This window comes from Erpetoichthys calabaricus, chromosome 10, assembly GCF_900747795.2.
Source record: "Erpetoichthys calabaricus chromosome 10, fErpCal1.3, whole genome shotgun sequence".
Classification (NCBI taxonomy): domain Eukaryota; kingdom Metazoa; phylum Chordata; class Cladistia; order Polypteriformes; family Polypteridae; genus Erpetoichthys; species Erpetoichthys calabaricus.
In genome coordinates, this window is record NC_041403.2 from 140978428 (window position 1) to 141003276 (window position 24849).

Sequence of the window (24849 nt, forward strand, 5' to 3'; positions counted from 1 at the left end):
GACTGTTCAGTATTTAATGAGTTGACACTGCTTAAGGAAAGTAAAGCCTCACCACTGCTTAAAAGTAAAAATTAAGAGCAGTCTAGGCCCACTTCATGACAAGTAGTTTTAAAAGAACCAAGCAGTGGATGACAGTGCCCAAATCTGAGTGACCGTCAGACAAAGAAACAGAACTCTGTCTTTATGTGACTTAGATGATGTTTGTAATGGAATGATTCCACAGAAAGGGAACCTGCTGCTTGCACTGCTCCATTTTCTTGGAGACACGCACGGTAATGTTTTCACACAGGAAACCAATTAAAATAGGAGGTCTGAAACCTTCAACGGTTCCACGGCATCAATTTTTGCATTTCTGAGAGACAGTTCTCTGCTAAAGAATCTGCACCAATAAACCATATTACCATTCAAGAGCAGGCGCCAACCCATATTAAAAATCCTGCAAACTTATTTTAACAAACAGGAGCAAAAAGAGTAACAAATGATTGCCAGGATGTCTATAGCTACTGTGACTTGCCTAATTAGCTTGCGGACATGCAGAGAGCACTAAGCAAGAGTAGCTGCCTGATAAGGTCCTAGCAACATGGCCAATAAGCAAAAAATGTAAGTTTGCAGGACATAGCCTAGATAATGTCACTCTTTAAATGATACATGATAATTCTTCCCTTGCAGAGCATACTCAGAATTGTGAAGATATACATATAAAGTGCACAGACAGTGTGATGTGGAGCAAAAAAAATGACGAACAGTGCTTATTGTGTCAGTGAAAAGTCATCAAAAGGTACAAAAGTGAGACACAAAGCTTCCTTTGAGATGAAGGATAAATTTCAGTTTCATTGTCCTCTCAAGGCAAACTGAGGCATTTTATTTTAAAATCAAGAGAAAAAGGAAGACAAATTCCTGCTGTTAAGGAAAAATCTGCAGGTCAATCTTGGGTGCCCACTCCAATGCTGTATTGACCACTGCAAGTGCTGCTGCACCCAGGGCCACGGTTAGTCCCATAACTGCCAGTTTCATAAAGCGATTAGTCCGTGGCTTTACTATGACACCTCTGGCTTTAGCCTCTTGACTAGCCTGCTCCCGAAAGCGCTGTCTGAGAACCATGTCTGGTCTCTGCTGGGCAGACGCCAGCTCAAAGTCTTTGAAGGTAGATGCTGCAGTCCTGTCAGGAGAAGCAATGCACACAGCATTAGGTATGAAAAGAAAGTTGTGCTTATTTGTTGTGAGTTTTTAGGTATAACATCATAGGTAGGGTAGAAAGATAACATACATTCAGCTTTACAGACGCATTATTAGTATTATCGCTTGTTGTTACAAACTGAACATACTTTATATGGTGGTAAGTAGGATTTCCACAAAAATGGAAGCTACTGAGCCTTTGAGGCTTAGTACACACATAATAAAAATGAGCTGCCATGAAAATTACTGCCATGTTCAGTTTTTTTTTCTGCATTATAGACCCTAACTGCATCTCACTGTGTCTTTGAGTATGAGCTTCTATATTTATACCCAAATTTGTCCTGCTGCTTTTATTTTCTTACCGTTGACTCTGCTGCAGAGCAGCCTCTCGAGCAAGCTCAGAAGGGGGAAACTGGACAAAAAGGTCTCCCGCTCGACTGATGAGGGTCTCATAAGGTAGGTCCTGAGGAATTTGTGAGAGGAGATGATGAACCGCAGCCATATCACATTCACTTTCCAAAACTTCATTTTCCCGGTACAAAACAATCTGGGGGAAAGAGGAGACATTAAACAGACTGAAAAATGCAGTTCATCATAAACGCATGACAGACAACACTTGCATGCAGCTACTGGTCTGTTAGCTAGTCTGGAAGCCAAAGCAAAGTGTGAATGTGACTCTGGTAGATGACTCACTTGAGCCAGACTTTTTGCCCAGTTTTAGAATTTTTTCAAAGAGAATTAAAAGCATGTCCATCTTCCAAAAATAGCACACATTCCAAGAATTTTATCTGCACTGACTTTACCGATTACTGCCTACATTAGTAAACCTTCCCCCAAATTAATATTATAGACAGAAAACAATCCTTTTGCATTTAAGTACAGTGGATCCTTGGATTGCGAGCATAATTCGTTCTGGAAACGTGCTTGTAATCCAAAGCACTCATATATCAAAGTGAATTTCCCCATAAGAAATAATGGAAACTCAGATGATTCGTTCCACAACCCAACAAAATAGAAAATAAAAATACATAAAATAAATTAACCTGCACTTTACCTTTGAAAAGAATCATGGCTGGTGTGAGGGAGACGAGAGAGAGGAGGGTTATTGCGTGGACAACTTTCACGCTAACTAATGGAATCCCTGCTATCTGTTGGCTCACTGGAATCTTCTTTTTTTGCGACTTTAACAAGGAAACCTATCCAATGACCATTACTTTTGCCTGAAGAGTCACTACACTTGGGCACAAAATTAAAAAAATGCTTTATGCACTATAAGGTCTCTAAATGCTTTTGGGATTCCAGCCAACAGGATGACACACAGAAGAGCATCCTGAAGCAACCGCAGGCTCCCAGCGCTGTAGCAGTTTCCCGTAAAAGCAAATCCGAAAAGATCGTAGACATGCTATAAGCACCTGCTGTTGATGGGCGATACTGTGCCATGCATTTATAATATTCCTTGTATTACTCAGCCACTAACCTGGGCATGACCCTGACTACTGTGTCTGTGTATTGGAGAGTGGCAGATCCCGCTCCAATAAATAACCGTGCTGTTCCTGTTTCAAGCTGAATTAAGCTGGTGTGGCTAAAGTACTGAGACTCATCTTCGTGTTTTGGGGTGCAAGACAGGGATTCACCCGTTACAACACACACATGTCGTCACAATGCTGTAGTAAATGGTATACACTTGTACGGATGTTGACTATATGATGCTGGAGTATGTGAATTTCCCCTTGAGATTAATAAAGTATCTATCTATCTATCTATATGAGTGAGACACGATGACAGAGAATGGGAGACGATTATGCACAATTCCACAGCGAGAGAGAGAAGAAGCATTAGCTTAGTTGTGATCACGTGACGCTCGGCAGACAAAGCGTACATGTACTACTCGTAGTGCAAGACTTCGCTCGTTTATCAAGTTAAAATTTATTAAAAATTTTAGCTTGTCTTGCAAAACACTCGCAGACCAAGTTACTCGCAATCCAAGGTTTTACTGTATATAACTCAAAATAATTCTTTTTAAAACAGTCAAGATAGTTGATACATATCCATTGTACTAAATGTAAGTATCAAATCTTGCATATTTTTTGAGAACCATGTATTACACACTAAACCAGGGGTCGCCAAGTCCGGTCCTGGAGGACCACCGTGGCTGCAGGTTTTCATTCTAACCCTTTTTTTAATGAGTGCCCTGTTTGTGCTACTAATTAACTTCTTGTGAATTAATTTTAATTGAATTGCTTTTTTAAGATTTATTCCCCTGATCTTTCCTCTGAATTGCTTCATTTCTTTCCTTAATGTGACGTGAGTGAGCCAACAGAAGACCAACTAAGTCAGGGTCTCAAACTCCAACCAGTTACTTAATGGGTCTTGTTGTTAATTAAACCCGTTCTTTTATTCCGTGGCTTGTTGCTGCTCTCCTTGTGCAATGGCAGACATTTCTGAAATTGTTGATTTTTATCTTTTCTAAGAGCTCTGTTAAAATGTTTTGGGGACCTGAGCAGACCAACATTCCTGAGACCTTCATCTTTCTTTATTTTCAGATATTGTATAATGGACACCAGTTGTTTTGGCTCATTTTGTATCTCATTGTTTGGCTGCTAATTAAGGAAAAAGAAACAATTAAGGCTGCGGTGGGTTGGCACCCTGCCCGGGATTGGTTCCTGTCTTGTGCCCTGTGTTGGCTGGGATTGGCTCCAGCAGACCCCCTGTGACCCTGTGTTCGGATTCAGCGGGTTGGAAAATGGATGGATGGATGGATGCAACAATTAAGGGGTCTGAGTCTTCAAGTTCAAAAGAAGTTCATTAGCAGCAAAAACAGGTCACTCATTAAGAAAAGGGTTAGAATGAAAAACTGCAGCCAGGGTGGTCCTCCAGGACTGGAATTGGCGACTCCTGCACTAAACCAAATCACACTGTGGAAGTCTGACTCCTTTTTTTTAACTTGTACTTTGTGAGTTTGTGGAAATTACATGATTCAACAATTTTACTTTTTCTCCTGTAAATCTCCAAAAAAGTTGCTTAACAACTAAACAAAACACAAATTTTACGATCAGCATTGACACACATTTTTTTCAGTGCTGCTAAAACTAGAAATACTTTTTCAGCCACAAATTTCCATTTTTTAGGCACCATCTCTCATCTGGTTCAGCTTCAGAACTGACAACCGAGGCATTTTTAAATAATGATTAATGCTTTTACTAAACAAGTGATTCCAGTACATCATCTGAATCAGAACTCCTATTTCTAAATATCCCCGTTTACTATCTATTAATACATACATTAACATACTCCAGGTTTTTTTTTTTTTTTTTTTTACCTCAGTAGATTAAAGCCAAGCAAAATGACACCTTTTATTGGCTAACTAAAAAGATTACAATATGCAAGCTTTCGAGGCAACTCAGGCCCATTCTTCAGGCAAGATGTAATCAGTAAATTCTTTACCTCAGTAAATTCTTTTAAATTGTTCCAGTTTTATCAATTTACTAGTCATAATAAGAACAACAGTCATAGTTAAACCATCTTATGAAAAATGGTAAGAGTTTTCAGGCACAGAGCTAGGAGAGGAGTGACTATGGAATACCGGCAACTGCCAGCAATGCTAAATCGGATATTCTCAGTGTTTACCTAAAGTCATCTAAGCAGCATATGAATACAAAATACCTACCACAGCAGCAAAATAAATAGGCATTAAGGGGTGACAGGCCAAGAAGAAATCGTATAACCGCACAACATGCCTGAAGTCTGAAAGAACATGTCCAAACCAAGTAATAAGCCAACTGAGAGCAAAGATGGTGCCCACTTCAGCTCTGGAACAAAGAATGAAACAGATATTTATTACATGTTGTCTACTGTAATGGAGATATTTTTAGTAAAGTAAGTATTTTAGAACTCCACATGGTGTGCACAACATCAGAGTCACACTGGGAGACAGCACCTGAGCTATGAGATGAATAGCCGCTGAATGAGGCATATTGAAACTGGAGCTGCTTGGGATTAATTCTGTTTTTCTACCACTACATCACAAATGCAATTAAGAATAATAATTTACTACGTCCACTCCTGGTAGTAAAATCTAATACATTTTTAAAACTCTACATACATTACAGAAACCTATAACTTTTTACCTCTGCATAAAATCGTGCACTTCTGGATTCACTCTCTCAATGATGGGCATGAGATAATTTAAAATATGCTTTGTGTTGTCCATTGTGGGGTCCATAAAATCCCTAAAAAACAAAATGTGAGGTGCACAGGCATCTCTGTTACTGTTTAAGGCTCTTCAATTGGATATATTTCCCAGCTATACAGCACAAAACAGGCTCATGTAAGGCATCAGATTGATTGTTGTGCTAAGCAGAAACAAACTGAACAGAAACCAGCAGTGACTTATGCTAGAAATAGGGCAGACATGACAGAGTTGGGGAAGAAAAGAAGAAGAGGTGGTCGTTTCACAGGACAACAGTTAACAAAAAAATCATGGGCCGTGAAACACATGGCAAACATTTTGTATAATGAGACTCAATATGACATGTCAGAAATCCAACAAAATTACATCAAGAAATTTTAATGCTTTCAGTTAATTTACACAGGGTGTATAAATTGTGAAAAGAACTGTTGTGGTCAAAAAAGTGACTTCACAAATAACTGAAAATGGTGCAAAATGTAATTAATAAATACCAAAGATGCACATATTGGAAGAATCAGTGAAGAAAATATGATAATTCCATGTTGGAGATTCAAAATGCATGGTAAACAGATGGGCTCTGCAATCTGTGTGCGGCCCTGCTTTATTTAAAAAATGCACGCACACAAACAATAAAACATCTGGCCACAGGGAATAAAGTTTGTGCTGTTCCCTGGTGCATGGCCTTCACTTGTGCTTGCCTCCAGTACACCATACTAAGTTGTGAAAAGACTTGATACACCATGATACCGAGAATCAGATATCACTTTAAACACAAGTGGGCCTGAAATACCATTAAGTAATCTAATTTGAAATCGCAGTAAAAGGTTGTATGTTTGCATTGCTTTTAAAAGCCACATTGATTTAAGGTGAAATAAAGAAATACAGCACCTACTAAACATAGGAAAAAGAACATGAGGCATAATCCTATGAACATTAAGTGCATTCAATAACAAAGATGATAGAACTCAAAAGCTTGAACCCACCAACATGGCAATCAGTGCATCCTAAATGATTCTTTTACTCAAGACAAGCCGGATGCTTACTTAGTAAGGAACTGAAATACTTAAACAAAAAGGAAAAAAAAAAACGTACATTTCTTCTACGTATCTGTCGAGATTGTAAGGAGGACATGACCAACTAGCTTTCATAGTGTTTTATCACCCCATGAGGACATCCTTGCATGGTCTCCTAGCAGTATCAGCTCCGTGGAATCTAAACCCCTTGGAGAGAGCTGTGTGCATGTGTGAGATGTTGACAGATATGAATTGGTGATTCTGCATATTATATATATATATATAAAAAAGTATACTGTCATGTGAACAATGCAAATTTGAAATGGGGGGAGTTGTATTTTAGTTACTCTCTAAAGCAGCTACAGCCAATACCTGAGATGATGAGTGGACAGTTTCTCCACCAGTGGGGTTGCCAGCTCCTCACCTAGTACAAGTAGGAATGTGACCACTATATCATGGTAGCCCTGATAATAGTGCAACTGAGGGTTCTTCTTTAGAACCAACAAAATGATATCTATTAGCTTCTCCTGTAAATCCTCTCGCTGGTCATCTGGCATTCCTGCAGACCAACCAAAGAAAAAATGTAAAGGTAGAGATTAATTACTCTGTCGAAGTTGAAGAAAAATTGTATCCGGATTGAAAAACCAAAAATTCCACCATATCTATGTCTCACATCATATGAAACAAAAGAGAAGACCTTCAGCTCTGCTGACAGTAGTACTGACCAGGAGGAAAGCGGCGCAGGGAGCGACGTACATCTAGAAGAACCTGGTTGTAGTCCTTGTTGTTTTCCCGTAACTCCTTTCCTAAATAAGAAACAAAGGTCTGTCAAATAAGCTAAATCTTAGCTTGTCTAGTTGATTACATAAAAAAAGAAAATCACAGCAGCTAGATGAGAAACACTCAAACTGAGCTGCCACTCAGCAAAACAATTTCAGTGAAGAGGAACCCAGCATCCTTATCGTGATGCACACGCACTGTAATAACACATGGAGAAGTATGTGGGAGTCATAGTTGAAGTCAATAATACAACAGCAAGCCTTAAAACAAACTAAGGCTACTATTGTTCACCTTAAAATAATGAAGAATTATTTAATGAGTTTTGTCTCTCAGACCAGCCACAATCTAAGCAACCTTTGTAATCTCCCCCATGTATGTAAGCATTCCAGATCGCTCTCAATTCCCAGAGATACATGTGTTAAGTTAATTGTTGAGTTGGATGGCACAGTGTGAGCTGCAACAAAAGGTTATCCAGTCCAGTACTGGTCTCTGTGTTGTGCTTGATGATATGCCAAGATAGGCTATAGAACCCAGCTCTTACGTGTACAGGCAGATACTTGAAATGGATGGATTTGTTGTATTAAATAAATAAATACATCAAAAGCTTACCTACTAACCATTTACAATTTCCCTCTACCCTCCAAGTCTTGAGTGTCCTAAGCACCATGACCATGAAGCACAGACAATGGGAGAAATAGGAAATAGCACCACCTTAGACTTTACTGCTTTTCACGGTCCATTGTCCAGGCAAACAAGCTAGCACAGGTCCAGCAAACATTAACTTGAATTTTTCATCAATGATGCAGTTACCATTTCATCTATCTATCTATCTTCTCCATTGCCACCTGACCTTACATTATGCATGCGGGATGTTTTCTGCTATTTTTTCTGTGTTTATTGCTAACATCTGTGTTGCTTTCTGCATAGTAATTTGTGCACTACTCTGATTCAACCAACAAAAACCAAACTGAATATTAAATAGTATGTTTACATAAACTGAGCTGAATATTAAATAGCACGTTTAAGGACGCTATTGTGCTGAGCAGCAAATCTGGGACAAAAGGCATTAACAGATTTGAGGCCATGCTTGTTAGTGGTGATGAAGAAATGGAAAGAGCGACTCATTTTGCAACAGGCAATGTGGGTAAGATTATGTAAGCCCTCTAGGGTGATGGGGATGCTGCTTTGTGAATAAGTTTAAATTGATTTAAAATTTGTCACATCAGGTGCTTTTACACAATACTGCATAAGAGTAACATACAAGAGCATTAAATACTCCTGACTTCAAAAAAATTAGGTTTACACTTTCAGCTTGACCATATTTAATGGTTATGACTGCATAATGTTGCACATTTATGGCAATACTTTTCTCTTTTGAAGTGTTGCAAAAGAGAACACTAATCAGGTTTAAAGAAACAAAAAAGGCTAACCTGTCCTGGTCTGTTCAAATTATTACCAGACACAGAGCCATTATGAACTGAACCAGAGTCTGGTGACATTTAGAAAGAGAGAGAAAGATATGTACTCCAGAATGAAATCCTTGGTAGGTTCTGTTCAGTACAAGGAAAGAAAGACTTTTTAGCCAGCAGCTGTATCACATGTATTTCAGAAGAGATCATCTACCTGGCGGCATGGTGGCGCAGTGGGTAGCGCTGCTGCCTCGCAGTTGGGAGACCTGGGACCCGGGTTCGCTTCCCGGGTCCTCCCTGCGTGGAGTTTGCATGTACTCCCCGTGTCTGCGTGGGTTTCCTCCGGGCGCTCCGGTTTCCTCCCACAGTCCAAAGACATGCAGGTTAGGTGGATTGGCAATTCTAAATTGGCCCTAGTGTGTGCTTGGTGTGTGGATGTGTTTGTGTGTGTCCTGCGGTGGGTTGGCACCCTGCCCAGGATTGGTTCCCTGCCTTGTGCCCTGTGTTGGCTGGGATTGGCTCCAGCAGACCCCCGTGACCCTGTGTTCGGATTCAGCGGGTTGGAAAATGGATGGATGGATGGATCATCTACCTGAAGCTAAGCATGTTCGGATCTGGCCAGTACTTATATGGGGGACCCACCAGGAAAAAGCTTGAGTTGCCACTGGAAGAGATGTTGGTGAGGCCAGCAGGGGACACCTACCCTGAATGTGGATGTTAATGTCCCAGTGCAGTGATGGGGACACTGTGCTGGAAAAATGGTGCATTCCTTCTGAGGAGATGTAAACTGAGGTCCTTTGTAAAGAGTAGGATGTACCCTAATGTCCTGGCTATGTCCATCAAGGTCTGGTCATTCTGCTCCCCTAATCATCCCCTGTCTCTGAATGTCTAACTATCTCTCACCCTTCACCACTTAACAGCTAATGTGTGGCGAGCGTTCTGGCTCAAAATGGCTGCCACCACTTCATCCAGATGGCTCTCCACTCACTGTGTAAAGCGCTTAGAGTACCTTGAAAAGCACCATATAAATGATAGATAGATAGATAGATTGTTGTTGAGATAGATAGATAGATAGATAGATAGATAGATAGATAGATAGATAGATAGATACTTTGGTTTCACCCTTGTCTCAGAGTATACCCTTCAATATTTAAACATCAGACTTGCCCTCTCACTGAACAAGCACAAAGATTATGAAGTTATGTATTGGATTTTTTTGGCCTCCTAAGTCTATTTAGAATTTCCAGGTAATGTTTTTACCTGTTCCAGGCTAAAACAAAAATTTAAATACATAAATGTATATGGAAAATAAGCAATAAGATTAAAATCGGTTGTCACAAATACTGAGAGAGAAGAGAAATATTACTATACCCAATTTAACAATACATTGTTGCTTTAGCATTTGTAAATCTTCATTGTTATCTTTAATTATTAACATTTTTGAATGAAATAATTGTTTGAACAGAGCTGGTTCTTTCTATCCAAAAAAAGGAATATTCACAAAATGTATGTATTGATTTGGGTAGCTAATGCACACAAAAAATAAATAAATAAGGTTCATTGGCACAATCAACAGTATAACTGGGAGTTAAAATAACTAGATATTCATTTATCCAATGATAAAGTTAAAACCAGGACATTTTAATTTTGCCCGTACAGGCAAATGCAGCAGACAAAACCATAGCTTAGGATGTCTGAGATGAAGGTGTTTCAAGACGAGTGTCAGAAGTTGTCCTCACACTAGTGAAGCTTACTAAACCATAGTACATTATCAGCCCACTGTGACACAGTCTGCTAATGAAGAATATCTACAACCTGTGCAAGCCAACATAGGTGGAGGACTCTACAAAATTATCCCACTGAGTTGCTAGAAAAACAAAATCCTATTTATTATTTAGGAAGAAAAAGCAAAATTAAGAGCAGGGGTCATAAATTCAGTTCCTTTGTGGCTGCCAGGTTTCATTCTAGGCAATTTCTGTATTAATAGCCAATTAATCTAGGTAAATTAACATACTCTGCACTACAAAGCCACATAAATAAAATGTAAGATATACCATTAAAATCTGCATTTGCCTTTGAATTATTAAAATTGCTGCAACAACTACTGAAACTATTGCAGTCCTCTAGGAAATATTTTGAGACCCGTGCAAAAGAGGTTGGCAGAGAACTCGGTTAGATATATTAGACATTTATTTTTTATTTTAATTGGTCCAAGATAATTGTCCAAATGCTTTTTGACCATAAGTAACTCAATACATATTGTTAAACAGCAGCTGTCTATGGAAAAAATAAGCAATTTAGGTTTTGGAAACATAAAAAAAACAACTCACTTAAAATCAACGCAAAAAAGTATGTTCCATTAGCAGCAGTAAACTGGCTACTAATTCAGAAAGTGGCTGAAATGAAAACCTGCAGTCCTCCACAAACTGAGTTTGAGACCCCTGGGTAACAGTAATGGCATCCAAGGAATGTAGCAAGAAGAAAGCATTTGCTTGCAAAAAAAAAAAAAAAAAGAGTATTGCTGCCATAACATGTTTAATAAATGACCACCTAGATATCCATCCAGACTACTTCAAGAACATTCTCTCAATGGGATAACTTTAAAACTGGTCTTTGGGGCCACAATAAAAAAGAAAAATCCGAAATGGTTTGGGGCTGTTTTTTCACCAGTACATGAATGTCCTAACATAACTAAGAGTAGAATAAATTTTGTCATGCTAAAATATTTTGGGGGAGAGCATTCATCAGATTTAATTAATCCAAAAATGGGAAGTTTAACACAATATTCCAGCAAATAAAAAAAAAATAAATTTAATAGAGAATTGTTGAGTTTTAGAATGAATATGACAAAGTAAAGATCTCAGGAAAATTTAAAAAAGGTCGTGACAAGCAGAGCTGTGGAGTAGCACTTACTGGGTTACAGGAATTGGAGTCGGTAAAAATGTACCAACACCAACTCTGACAAACGGAGATAGGACTAAGGCCTACATATGCAAGTCTCAGCTAAACTTCGAGTTTCAAGTTATAAAGATTATATTCAAGCAAGTCAAGTCGAGTCACTGGTTTTAAGCAAGTCAAGTCAAATCATAGCTGAATAGATTTGAGTAAAGCAGTGCTTCCATTTTCACTACTCTCTGTAGCTGGTCTCATTATGATAAATGTGTGTGATGTAAACTAACCTCAAAGCTCAGAATAGACTTTCTCAGTGAAAACAATCCTTAGTAAGAAGTAACAGTGTCTAGCATATAAAATAATTGTTTTACTTTGAAGTAATCTACATACTGTATATACTATCAATTTTCCAGTTTCCTCATAAGTGCAGTATGTCTAATTACATGCAGCATTTAAAGAGAATAAATGTTCAAAGGCCTTGTCACTTCAAAATATCCATCCATCGAATTTGTTTAAAACTTGTGGAGCCTACCCCAGCAAGCATAAGGCACAAGGCAAGATTAATCCTTGGAAAGGGCACCAGTCCTGTGCAGGTTGAACACACAGACACACACTAGGGCCAATTTACCATTTACCTGAATTTTTTTTGACCGTGGGAGGAAACAAACACAGACATGTGGAGAGCATGGAAACTCCATATTGGGAAAACCCGAGACATAAACCCTGCATGGAGCTACCACTACATTACTGTGCCACCCACTTTAGAGTATCATTACATAATCAACTCTCATTTTAAAGTAATTTCTTTAAACAATTTTGCATATTTATTAATTAACAAAATATTTCAACAATCCACAGTCATTTAGAATGTATAATACATGTCAGCTGTAGATTTTACTGTATACCTCTGCCAGTGTTTGTATTTTCTCATCTCCCATGAAAAAACTTAAAAGCTACCATGTTACTGTGAAACAACATGAGGGCCGTGAATGTGAGCGCTCTATAATGGCATGCAGCCAATGAATTAATGAGTAAAAGCAACTTTAATTTGAACATCATTTAGTTTACATGAGGCATCTTCACATTATCTAATTCAGCAATCCTTGAAATTTTTGGGATTGTGGAGCTATGTACAAGAAAACGTTGATCTGCGGAACTACTAATATAAAAAAAAGTGTATATATCACACATATACATATATACGTATATACAGTGAACCCCCGCTACATCACGGTTCAGCTATCACGCCCCGCTACATCGCGGATTTATTATTATTGTTATTATTATTACTAGGGGGCTCTGCCCCCTTCTCGCTTCGCTCGCCCACCCCCGGGTTTGGTTTACCGGATAAACAATTTAAAGAGATTCTTATTTTCATGGAAATTGTTACATATGCATTATTTTTATTTTTACTTTAAAACTTTTATAAAAACAATATTTGTCCTTTATTTCCTGCCCCGGGTGTGGTTAACTCTCTTTCTCGCGGGACTTATAACACTGCTTGCGTTGTGAAGGGGGGGCCTGAATGCACGATAAAGAGATCTAATCGGTTCAGCTGCTGTCTTGCTGCTGCTGGCCAGCTGTTTGTTCTGCTTGTCGCACTTTGTGTCAATCATTTAAAAGCCTGTACAGCAGCTGTCCTTTTGCCACTTCGTGTCTCTGCCACTAGTGTTCTGAAGTAGGGGGGGGTGGAGGCTGAACGCACGCTAAGGAGATGCGCTTGGATCATCTGTTGGCTTGCTGCAGCTGCTGCTGGTGAGCTGCATGTTCTGCTTGTCGTTGTTTTAAGAGCTGGGAGCACCTGAAGTGTGTCTCCCAAAAGCCTTCCAACAACTGCTACGTTAGATGTCCGTGAACTTGTTTTAAATTGTTTGTAAATAGGGCATGACGTGCAAAAAAGTCACTGTCTCACGGGTTTTGCTTCCTAAGGTTGTAATGTCTAGTCTTGTGTGTAGTCAAAAGTGTCTCTCCGAGATGATATGAACTCGATCACTTCACTCAACCCCCCCGGAGGCGCACTACTGTGTGTTTTAATAAGTTTACATGTGTTTAAAGCATGTGGGAGGGGTATTTTAAGGCTTAAACTATAAAAAAATGTTTATTTATATCGTCTTTCTATATTGCGGATTTTCACCTATCGCTGATGGGTCTGGAATGTAACTTCCGCGATAGGCGGGGGAATCACTGTATATACACACACACACACACACTAGGCATCCCCCGTATTAGTGAAACAGGAGGTGAGGAAGGCCCCGCCCAGCTCTCTACTACTAACCTCACTCTTCCCCCACCCCTCGGCCCGCAGCCTCGGTCTCAGATTAGTGTGAATATATCACTCTTGCAAGCGAACTATGATTCTCAGCGCAATGAGGGAAGTCGCAAAATCAACCGGAATGTTCAAGCAAATTATAGAAAAAAAGATCTAAATCTGTTAAGTAGTTCTCTTGTTCACGAACTAGGCGAAATTAAGGTTACGCCCTGAGGCAGACGTGTGAGTGAGGAGGGCCCCACCCCCCTCCCCGCAGCCCGATGAGTCTCTCTCGGATTTGCACTAATAAATCTGTACCACAAGCGAACTATGATACTTAGCGTGATGAGAAAGTCGCAAAATCAACAGAATGTTCAAGCAAATTATAGGAAAAAACCCGATCTAAATCCATTAAGTAGTTCTCTCGTGAAAAGCAGACAGACATACAAATGGGTCTAAAAAAAACTAAGAAATTTCGCTCTTGGACCACGAAATTTTTAAAACTGTTTCTTAGCGAGCAGCTATGGACCAAGGGAACCTACACTCCAAATTTCAAGTCCCAAGTCCTCATGGTTCGGGACACTTCATGATGAGGGAGTCAGTGGTATTTGGCTTTAATATATATTACAGTCATATGAAAAGGTTTAGGAACCCCTCTCAGCCTGCATAATAATTTACTTTCAACAAAAAAAAAGATAACAGTGGTATGTCTTTCATTTCCTAGAAACATCTGAGTACTGCGGTGTTTTCCGAACAAAGATTTTTAGTGAAGCAGTATTTAGTTGTATGAAATTAAATCAAATGTGAAAAACTGGCTGTGCAAAAATTTGGGTCCCCTTGTAATTTTGCTGATTTGAATGCCTGTCACTGCTCAATGCTGATTACTAGCAATACCAAATTGTGTCCAATCATGAGATATAAAGGTATTTAAGGTGGTCAATCGCAAGTTGTGCTTCCCTTTGACTCTCCTCTGAAGAGTGACAGCATGGGATCCTCAAAACAACTCTCAAAAGATCTGAAAACAAACATTGTTCAGTCTCCTGGTTTAGGGGAAGGCTACAAAAAGCTATCTCAGAGGTTTAAACTGTCAGTTTCAACTGTAAGGAATGGAATCAGGAAATGGAAGGCCATAGGCATAGTTGCTGTTAAACCCAGCAGGTCTGGCAGGCCAAGAAAAATACAGGAGCGGCATATGAGCAGGATTGTAAGAATGGTTACACACAACCCAGGAGATTACCCCAAAGACCTGCAAGAACATCTTAATGCAGATGGTGTATCTGTACATCATTCTACAATTCAGCGCAATTTGCACAAAGAACATCTGTATGGCAGGGTGATGAGAAAGAAGCCCTTTCTGCATTCACACCACAAACAGAGTCGCTTGTTGTATGCAAATGGTCATTTAGACAAGCCAGATTCATTTTGGAACAAAGTGCTTTGGACTGATGAGACAAAAATTGAGTTATTATTTGGTCATTACAAAAAGCGCTTTGCATGGTGGAAGAAGAACACCGCATTCCAAAAAAACACCTGCTACCTACTGTCAAATTTGGTGGAGGTTCCATCATGCTGTGGGGCTGTGTGGCTAGTTCAGGGACTGGGGCCCTTGTTAAAGTCGAGGGTCGGATGAATTCAACCCAATATCAACAAATTCTTCAGGATAATGTTCAAGCATCAGTCACAAAGTTGAAGTTATGCAGGGGTTGGATATTCCAACAAGACAATGACCCAAAATACAGTTCGAAATCTACAAAGGCATTCATTCAGAGGGAGAAGTACAATGTTATGGAATGGCCGTCACAGTCCCCTGACTTGAATATCATTGAAAATCTATGGGATGATTTGAAGCAGGCTGTCTATGCTCGGCAGCCATCAAATTTAACTGAACTGGAGAGATTTTGTATGGAAGAATGGTCAAAAATACCTCCATCCAGAATCCAGACACTCATCAAAGGCTATACAGGAGGCGTCTAGAGGCTGTTATATTTGCATAAGGAGGCTCAACTAAGTATTCATGTAAATATCTCTGTTGGGGTGCCCAAATTTATGCACCTGTCTAATTTTGGGATGATGCATATTGCACATTTTCTGTTAATCCAATAAACTTAATGTCACTGTTGAAATACTACTGTTTCCATAAGGTATGTCATATATTAAAAGGAAGTTGCTACTTTGAAAGCTCAGCCAATGATAAACAAAAATCCAAAGAATTATATATAAACTACACAGAATAAAATAAACTATACTCTGACCAAACTCCGAAATGGTAACCGCCTGGATGTACAGAACTTTCACAAAATGAAATCTAATGATGCTAACTGCCCGGAATTTTATGGACTCCCAAAAATACATAAAACACCACTGAAATACAGACCAGTGGTTAGCCTAATAGGCGGACCATCATACAACTTGTCAAAAAGACTTTTCCAACTACTTAAACATTTAACTTACGACTCAGATTATTCCGTCAACAGCGCGGAGTCGGCATTACAGCGGTTGAAAGACGTATCCATCGCCGAGGATGAGATCATGGTCTCGTTTGATGTTGTATCGCTATACACCATGATCCCGATCCAACTGGCCACAGAAACACTATTAATGAAACTGGATAGTGACCCCACCATAGAGACAAGAACCAAACTGTCCATCAAAGACATAATGCACCTAATATCACTTTGCCAAAAAACTCACTTTCATTTCAATGGCAAGTATTACTCACAGAAAGAAGGCATGCCAATGGGATCACCGTTATCTGGACTCCTAGCGGAACTGGTAATGCAACGATTTGAAAACACAGCTTTATCCCAGATTACACCCAAAATTTGGATACGCTATGTAGACGACACATTCGTCATACTAAGAAAGAACCAGCTGAATGAGTTCTACAATCATATCAACACAATATTCCCTGCAATCCAGTTCACAATGGAAAAAGAAATCAACCGACACATCAGCTTCCTGGACATTTACATCAAAAGAAATAGTGACACCACCCTGGCCACAAGTGTTTACCGCAAACAATGCTACGCAGACAAGATTCTACACTTCTCCAGCAACCACCCGGTATCTCATAAACGGAGCTGCGTGAAAACCCTATTCAAACGAGTCCACACTCATTGTAATACCAAGGAAACAAAAATTAATGAGAGACGCTATCTCTTCCACCTTTTCACCTCGAACGGATACTCAAAAACATTCATTAATCGGAGTCTACACAGCAGACGCCAAATGAATCAGCAAACAATCAACTTAAATCAGAATCCCCACCCCACCTGGCACTCACTCCCTTATCACCATAATGTGTCAGAAGGCACAGCACGGACCCTGACCAAGTGGGGCATCAGAATAGCACATAAACCCACGAACAATCTGCGCACGGTCCTATTTAATGCTAAAAACAAGAAATCGACAGCCGAAACACGAAACGCAGTTTATAGTATCCCATGCAATTCTTGCTCAGCGGTATACATAGGACAAACGTCAAAAAGAATCTCAACACGTGTACAGGAACATCGCAACGCCGTCAGAAGAAAGCACGCACTATCTTTGATCTATGCACATACTAAATCGACAGGACACACATTCAACTGGGACAACGTAAAAGTAAAATTTAAGGCCAGTACTAAAAGTGCCAGAGAGTTGGCCGAGTCTTGGCTATCAGATGAAAACGCCATCAACAGACACTTGGACATAAATCCAGCATATGCCAACTTAAGAAGAACATGTACACAATAAATAAACTATACAACCCCCCCCACCCCCCCCCCCTTGATCATACTGACTTAGTCACCTCCACCCACCCCCCCACTGAATGTGTTGCTATATATTGCCTTTGATTCTTGTAAGTCTAAGCATTATCCTCTGATGAAGACCCCTGATAGGGGTTGAAAGCTCAGGAATAAAAAAACTATTTTATGATACGCGATTCTTTTTTCTCCCTTCGTGGATCTCCAGATGCAAATATGCAAACCGTATCACAGACCTTCTCTTCCATATTATATATATATATATATATATATATATATAGGGTGGTCCAGATCTAATTATGCAGTTTTCATTACGCTATAACTTATTAAGTTTATTACATAGAGAATTCACAGCATCTGCCCTGCGCAGAGATTTCACTTAAAATTCTTTTTGTTGCCAATAGATAGCAGCACCTGCCCTGCATTCCAAAATGGCGGGGAGACGGTTGTCAGTCGAACAGTTGATATAAACAAATGCATATTTATACAAGTAATAATAAACTGTTTTTTGTTTCAAGCACAATAAATGTAAGTGAAAAGGGCACAAATCATCAATATTAGCTATACGGTTTGTTAAAGATAGCTTTAATGTAGGTGTCCTATTTGGCCTATTTTGATAACTTGCTTTTGCAGCGGTGACAGTCAAAATCTACTTTCACATAATCAAGTAAAAGCACAGTGGATTAAGAACCTAAATACTTACTCCCGTAATACTTCACATTCACTATGATTTTGAACTAAAACTTATCAAGATGTAAACCGGTCTTCAATTTTTTTTAATGTACCATATGAAAGATCAGTCAACATACAGTATTTTCTTCATTCACCGATAGATCAATCTTTATTTTTTCATTAAGATTAAATGGACCCAGAACCCACCAAAACCTTCTCTTGAGTCCTTCCTGACTTTTAGGAAAACAAGTCTTCAAAATTTAATTTATGAAATTTTGCAAAATCTTGATCACAACAAATTTTAGTTAAAAATTGTAATCTTTATTTTTCTTTTTCATCTCAATAATTTGGTCAGTTAAGTTTTGAAGTTATCAAAGAAGCTCTTTTCAATTCTTTGTATCCAAAGTTTAATTGTCTTTATTGGATCTTCTATTTTATTGGAACTGTTCAATGTTTTATGTGTTTCCTGAAGTGACAGATTAAACTTTTTCAAAAGCTAAAGTATGTCTGCAGGTAACACAACTTCATGTTCCAGTCTGTATCATTTAAGAATTGTACAAGTTCACAGTTTTTGTTTGATAGGAATATAATTATCTCTGCTCTTAGATCATCACAAAGTGTTTAAAAAAACAGCAAACATCCACATGTAACAATAGCATAAATAATAAATCAATAAATGTTGTGTTAAAGAGGGTCACTATAGCTAAAATACACCGAGGGGATAGGTGGCGGGTTCCACAGCTTCAGTGGCATGTTAGTTGGAACAATGAAGCATCCATCACAGTATTTAGGGCCAACCCTCTAGTAAGTGTAACTGCCTTTACGGATCTTGAAATGACACAGTTTGAAGATGTTGTTGTGTCTGTGATTCTTGACCCTCACAACTTGCCGACGATCAATCTGTTCTTTGCAGTGTAGTCTGCAGTAAACTAATAATATTCGAAATACATAATCTCCAGTGCTCATCCCTCCATTGCTATTGCTATCTAACACACTACATAGGGCAGGTATGGAGCGCTTACAGTATATTAATGCAATGTAAATTAAAGGAATGCAGTGTCAAAAATAGAAACTGTGGCGCTATAACATGAGACTTTGTAAGTCGTACACCCCAAGTCCAAGCCAAGTCACAAGTCATCAATAAGGAGGTCTAAGTCATGTTTTAAATATCGTCAAGCAAGTCATAAAGTCACTAAAATTGTGCCTTGAGTTGTCCTCCTCGAATGACAATGCATGTTGTAATACAATTTGTTTAAATGTTCAATTTCACATATACTAATTCGAGTATTTTTATGTCTAGCCTTTAGATAAAAAAAATATAGCCTTTTCTTAATTTAAAAAATTTTGTCTTATGGTTAATGCTACTCAATGTTTGTAACTTCTTTAATACATAATAAGAAAAAGCCACAACAGCATCACTGTGACCTTTAAGCCCAAACTTAACAGGCTAGGGTGCTAAAAAGTAGCCTGATGATTCATGTTAGCAGTAATGAAAATGCCTTGTATCTTGTATATTGTGTGCTTTCAATCAACACAGTAAATGTATTAGTGTAATTACAAAATGAAGAGTCTGAGTCGATGATGCCATAAATTAAGGAGTCAGAGTTAAAGGTTTTGTGTACTGACTCCACAGCTCCGGTGGCAAAAGATGAACTTGACCGTTTATACAAGGCAACCAGCAAATAGATTAAGGAGATCTGTGTGGACAAATGGGCACAAAGTTCTCTAAGGCCTGTTTGCACTCTGACTTGACCTGACTCCTATTCTCCCCATTTCTAACATAAATAAGATTTTTGTGTAAATACCCAAAACTACATGGTATCCAATTCTTTTAGATCAGATACAGGTTTCTTTCATATGTGGTATTAAATTCTGATTAAAGTCTGGTTGCCCATATCGGATCTGTGATTAAACAAGAATGGGGCTTGATTACATTTTTTTGCATTGTTAAACATGTTAAAACCATTATGTCGGACAAAACAAACTGTTGGAGGAAACTGTGCTGTATCAACATATTTAGATAATGAACTATGCTTCTAAAATATAAAAAATAAACAGTATCAGCAGAAAAAGTCTTTACTCCATACCTATGCATGTGCAGCTCATACCGTACAGTTCACATAAGCTGAATGTGCACACAGTGTGCCTGCATTTCCTAACCTTTCCTCATAAATTATTACCCATTTCCTGTTCTACTGCATGAATCAGTTACCCTATATAATGAATATGTAAGTCCATTCTTTGTGAAATATGCCTGTTTTGATTAAGCAAAAACTCCACACTACAAATGAATTCTTTAAGAATCAAAATAGAAGTTTCACAAATTTTCAAAGATCAATTCAAGTAATATATGAGACACGATTGACAATAAATGTTGTTGCTTTGCAAACTTGTTTGTATATGTATACAAAGTGGCAGGTTAGGACAAACACAGGTGCTATGTCAGTACTGATAAATAATTTGTGTCCCAAAGGAGAGAAAAATAAGGATATTCTGTGAGTTTCATTGACATTCTAAGTATGATTCAGAAAACCATTTAAACCATCACCCAAGACATATTAAATACTACGGCATCCAGCTGATCCAGTTCCAAATTAGAACAACAGAGCAAACATGCTGCTGTAGGCAGGAAGTGTTTAGCCTGAAATTTTATGCATACATAGTAAATGTACAGTACTACAAATGTGATCTAATCCACATTTGCAATTCTAATGTAAATACACTTAACATTTCAACCTGAAATACACATTCACTATTATCCTCTGATCCACACCTGAGGCTCTAATCCTCCATTTCAATACCCCCCCGCCCTTAGAATGTGTGTAAACAATTTATTTGGGTTTGTGGGGGTCACTCTTCAAAATTTTAATTTCAATGCTGATGCAAGAATTAAAGCCCTTCCTAAAATAGAATCTTCTGTAGGAGGAAACACTAATCAGCCAAAACAGTAAGTAATGTACATTTACTGCTTACTTCTGTTTAATAAAAAAAATTTAAAAACATGTCTGCTAAAAAAATAAACAATGCCTGCAGATAAAGAAATGGTTATTTTTGTTGAATAATATATTTAGGGAACATGTTGTCATGCTATACTGACATTCAATGCAATATCTCCCAACTGCAAATGAGTTTTCTGATACTGAAGCCATGTGAGTAATATTTTTAAAATTAAGTAAAATCACAATAAAAACAAGGAGAAAGAATAACTGACAGTCACTCTAACATATACATATTTTTTTATGTGCATACATATTTTTTAACTAATGCAATGCAAGATGATACTTATCAGCAACTGCAAACTAAAACATGTGACATAGAACAAGGACAGATTTTATTTCACAATGTTTTCACTTTAATTACTGCACCCAGCAGCACTGCTCTGTGGTACTTAAGCATAAAGATGCTTTGTTACCGTAGCAATTCTAACAGCCATTAGTACACACAATTAAGGCATGACTATATCCATTTTCAAAATGATATTCTGACAACTCTTCAGGTTAAGAATCAGTCCTCCAAATTGTGAACTGCTGTAGTTAGCAAACCTCCCAAATGAGAAGCACTGTTCTGCCTGCAGGGCTCTCCCCTGGATAGAAAATTATTAAGTTTTCAAACTGTTCATCAGGTTTTTTAAAAGGCAATATGAGAATGAATAAACTGACCACTTTTGTCATATACTGTATCTATACACAAGACCCAGAGCATTTTTCTTACCTGGTTTTCCGGGCAGATTAGTGGTGTTAACATTGAGCAGTTTGGGCCACACCTCACAGCGGATCTCATCTGTCAGCAGTCCTCCTTCACTTATGGACATGCGTCGCAATGCTGCAATGTCCACTGGCACAGAGTTTAGGGCTTGGAAGATATCTGCAATCTTTCTCTTCCGCTTGGACTCAAAATCTGTTAAAAGAAATTTAAAAAATGATGATGGAATTAGAGCATTCTGTGCCGAATGGAATGCTCCATCATTACAGCCAGAGGCTGATGTTCATGTACTGGGAAGACATGCTCTATAGAGGCAATAAACTGGTATATTTTGATATTAGTCATACTTACATCAATGATCATTGTAAAATTACAAGTTTCCTCCTAATCAAGCAGCACCCAATATTTCCTTGTGAACTATCATCAAAAAGTTAACAATCTGGTAAATAGGGCTCACTATAGAGTTAGTCTAAAGAACTCTTGCCATTTGGACTTTACATACCAACCCACACTCCATCATTCAGGTGAAAAAGTTTTTCCATACATCCACACAGCTGCACAAACAGCATTATATATCTAGTTTATGTAAGTTTGGCATTACAAAGCAGGCAGTGAGGCATAGTGGGCAATTCATGGGACTTCAAACAACTACTTTGTTCATATAAACAACTGTACATGTAAAGACACCTTGGGATGGTTTTCAGTGCAGAAATAAAGTTGTACAAAATTTAGATTGTTTTCTTGTAATGACAATACATACTGATTAATAATAAAACCTCCTCCGATTTACAAACATCACAAACATTTACAAACTTCCAGAAGTGACACAGTGGTTAACATTACTACCTCAAACACTGAGCTCTGGATAGGATTCCAGAAGTAGTCACTGACAGTGTACGGCTTTTGCACAATACTACCATGTCTCATGCATTTTAAATTGGATGGTAGTGTGAAACTGGTCCAGTATAAACATGACTGGAGTTAGCTAAAGTGTGCCCTGGAATGAAGACAACTAGTTCACACCATGCTCTCAATATTGCTGAACTCCTGCGCCACATGACCCTGAACTGGATAAGCAGATCTAAATTCCAGGGTACACAAAGGCGGCCACCACCACCTAGAGGTATAAATAATTCCTTGCACTGATGAAGCAAAATAAGACACAACTAGACACACATCCAGTGCAACAAAAACAGAAGACTTTCCAGCAATTTGGAGACATTCTGCTAGGGCAGTTTTTTTGTGCCTAGGCCAACAGAGTAGAGTAATTGTTACTGCTGCTTTTGCACAGATCAAACATATTGGGTTTGAACCCCACTCCCTAACCATGTCAAATTTTGACATCTCCCCAAGGTCTAGGTTGGTTTTCCTCCCAAATTAACAAAGATGTGCAGATTAGATTACCTGGCAATTCTAAGGTGTGCCATGAAAGTATCAGCATGTGTAGGAGTGTACCTTGTGATGGACTGTCACTCTGTTCGGTGCGGTTTTGTTGCCTTTCACCCACTACTGCTAGTGTAAGCCCCTTGCAACCTTCAATTAGATTAATCAAATCTGAGAATGTTCTGTGATATTGTTATGATGGTTACCTTTGGTAACATTACTATAATGATCAATAATAATGTGGTACTTGTGGGAACGACAACGTTTTAAATTCATGAAATTCCTCTCATAGCACTATATATACTGCTGTGACATACTTTTAAAGTCTAGAGTATCATCTTTGAATCATTTTGTTGAGACAAGTATTTCTGCTTCATTTCTTCAGAGTTCTAGATTTTTTAAACAATCATCTCAAGATTCATTCCATGTTAGGTTAACTATCAGCTGCAAATGGTTACCGCTAAGAGTCACTGCAAACATGTACGCATGAAGTGCCATGCTTAAAAGAATGATTCTTGCACAAGCTTGGTTCATTCTTCACATCCTATACCATCAATTCAGACTCATTCCAGGAACAAAAAGAAAAACTATTCTGAATCAATCACATTTAAATGGCTTTTAAAAGTTGCAAAATTATCAATTTCAAGATTACAATTTCAAAACTACTAATGTTAACATCTCTTCACTTTATGTCAAAGATGCTCGTCTGCATTCCAATTTAAAGACGGACTTTGAGCGGGCCTGGTAGCGTGTTTCCTCGGCACTTTGGACGATAGCGTATATCACGACTGACGAGAAAGGGCAACAGAAGCAGAGAAGTTGAGGGGCTTTTATAACCACATGTAAACATCTGGAGCAAATCCTCACCTTCCGTGCGCTCTCGCACACGATACCCAGAGGGTTAAATCACCCGACGTACGGCTGACACTGGTACTGGTACTGTACATAAATCAAGCAGACACAATGGGAACATCAGCAGTCCCAAGAAGGCAAAGGCTTGAGAGATGAGGCCCTTTCTTTCTATCCTTAAGACACACATAATACACAAACTGGTACACAGGTCACGCTATACCAAGGCCAGCACCCCGAGAGAATGCCTTAATATAGTTTAGTCCATCATGAAAGATGGTGAAACACAGTTCTTGGACTACAATATTCTCCTTGCATAAAGAATGCCTTGTTCCTTAACCGCACAACCCTAAAGAACAACTTAGTGTTTCACATCTGTAAGCACATACGTAAGCCCTCCCCTCCCTAAAAAAAAACCACTGATGACGTTTGCCGCTACCTGTTTTTCCCAGGCCATTCAGAGGAGACGTAGCGCCGACACTTCTGGATTTCTTCATATACATCGTCTCGTCGTTAGGCTCATTTTACTCTAAATGTATGCAGGTCGCGATGTAACGGTATCATGGAGTCACCAAACCTCTACTACTTAGACAGAAGCTCATAACCACCCCGCAACGCACAGCATTTACCCGTACGCGCTCCGCCCATCACGAACGTAGTGCTGCCCACGAAACAAACCCCACTCCTCACGCCGATGCGTCATTTCGCCAGTTCCGCCCTCCAAACGAGCTGTTCACCAATCCTGGTCTTCTATCTGCTCCGCCCATCAAGCCTTTGTAGGACGCACAGA

The 24849-nt window shown here is 38.8% G+C and overlaps 1 protein-coding gene across 1 annotated transcript; it reads right to left on the reverse strand.

Moving 5' to 3' along the window:
* Positions 1 to 804: 804 nt before the first annotated feature.
* tbc1d20 (TBC1 domain family, member 20) lies at positions 805 to 24735 on the reverse strand. The gene is made up of 8 exons (XM_028811991.2): positions 24499 to 24735; positions 21837 to 22022; positions 7104 to 7184; positions 6751 to 6937; positions 5304 to 5405; positions 4844 to 4985; positions 1539 to 1723; positions 805 to 1159 (listed from the first exon to the last, which is right to left on the reverse strand). Exons 1-8 carry the CDS (start codon positions 24560 to 24562, stop codon positions 904 to 906), a joined length of 1203 nt encoding a protein of 400 aa, XP_028667824.1. The 5' UTR covers positions 24563 to 24735; the 3' UTR covers positions 805 to 903.
* Positions 24736 to 24849: the final 114 nt, after the last annotated feature.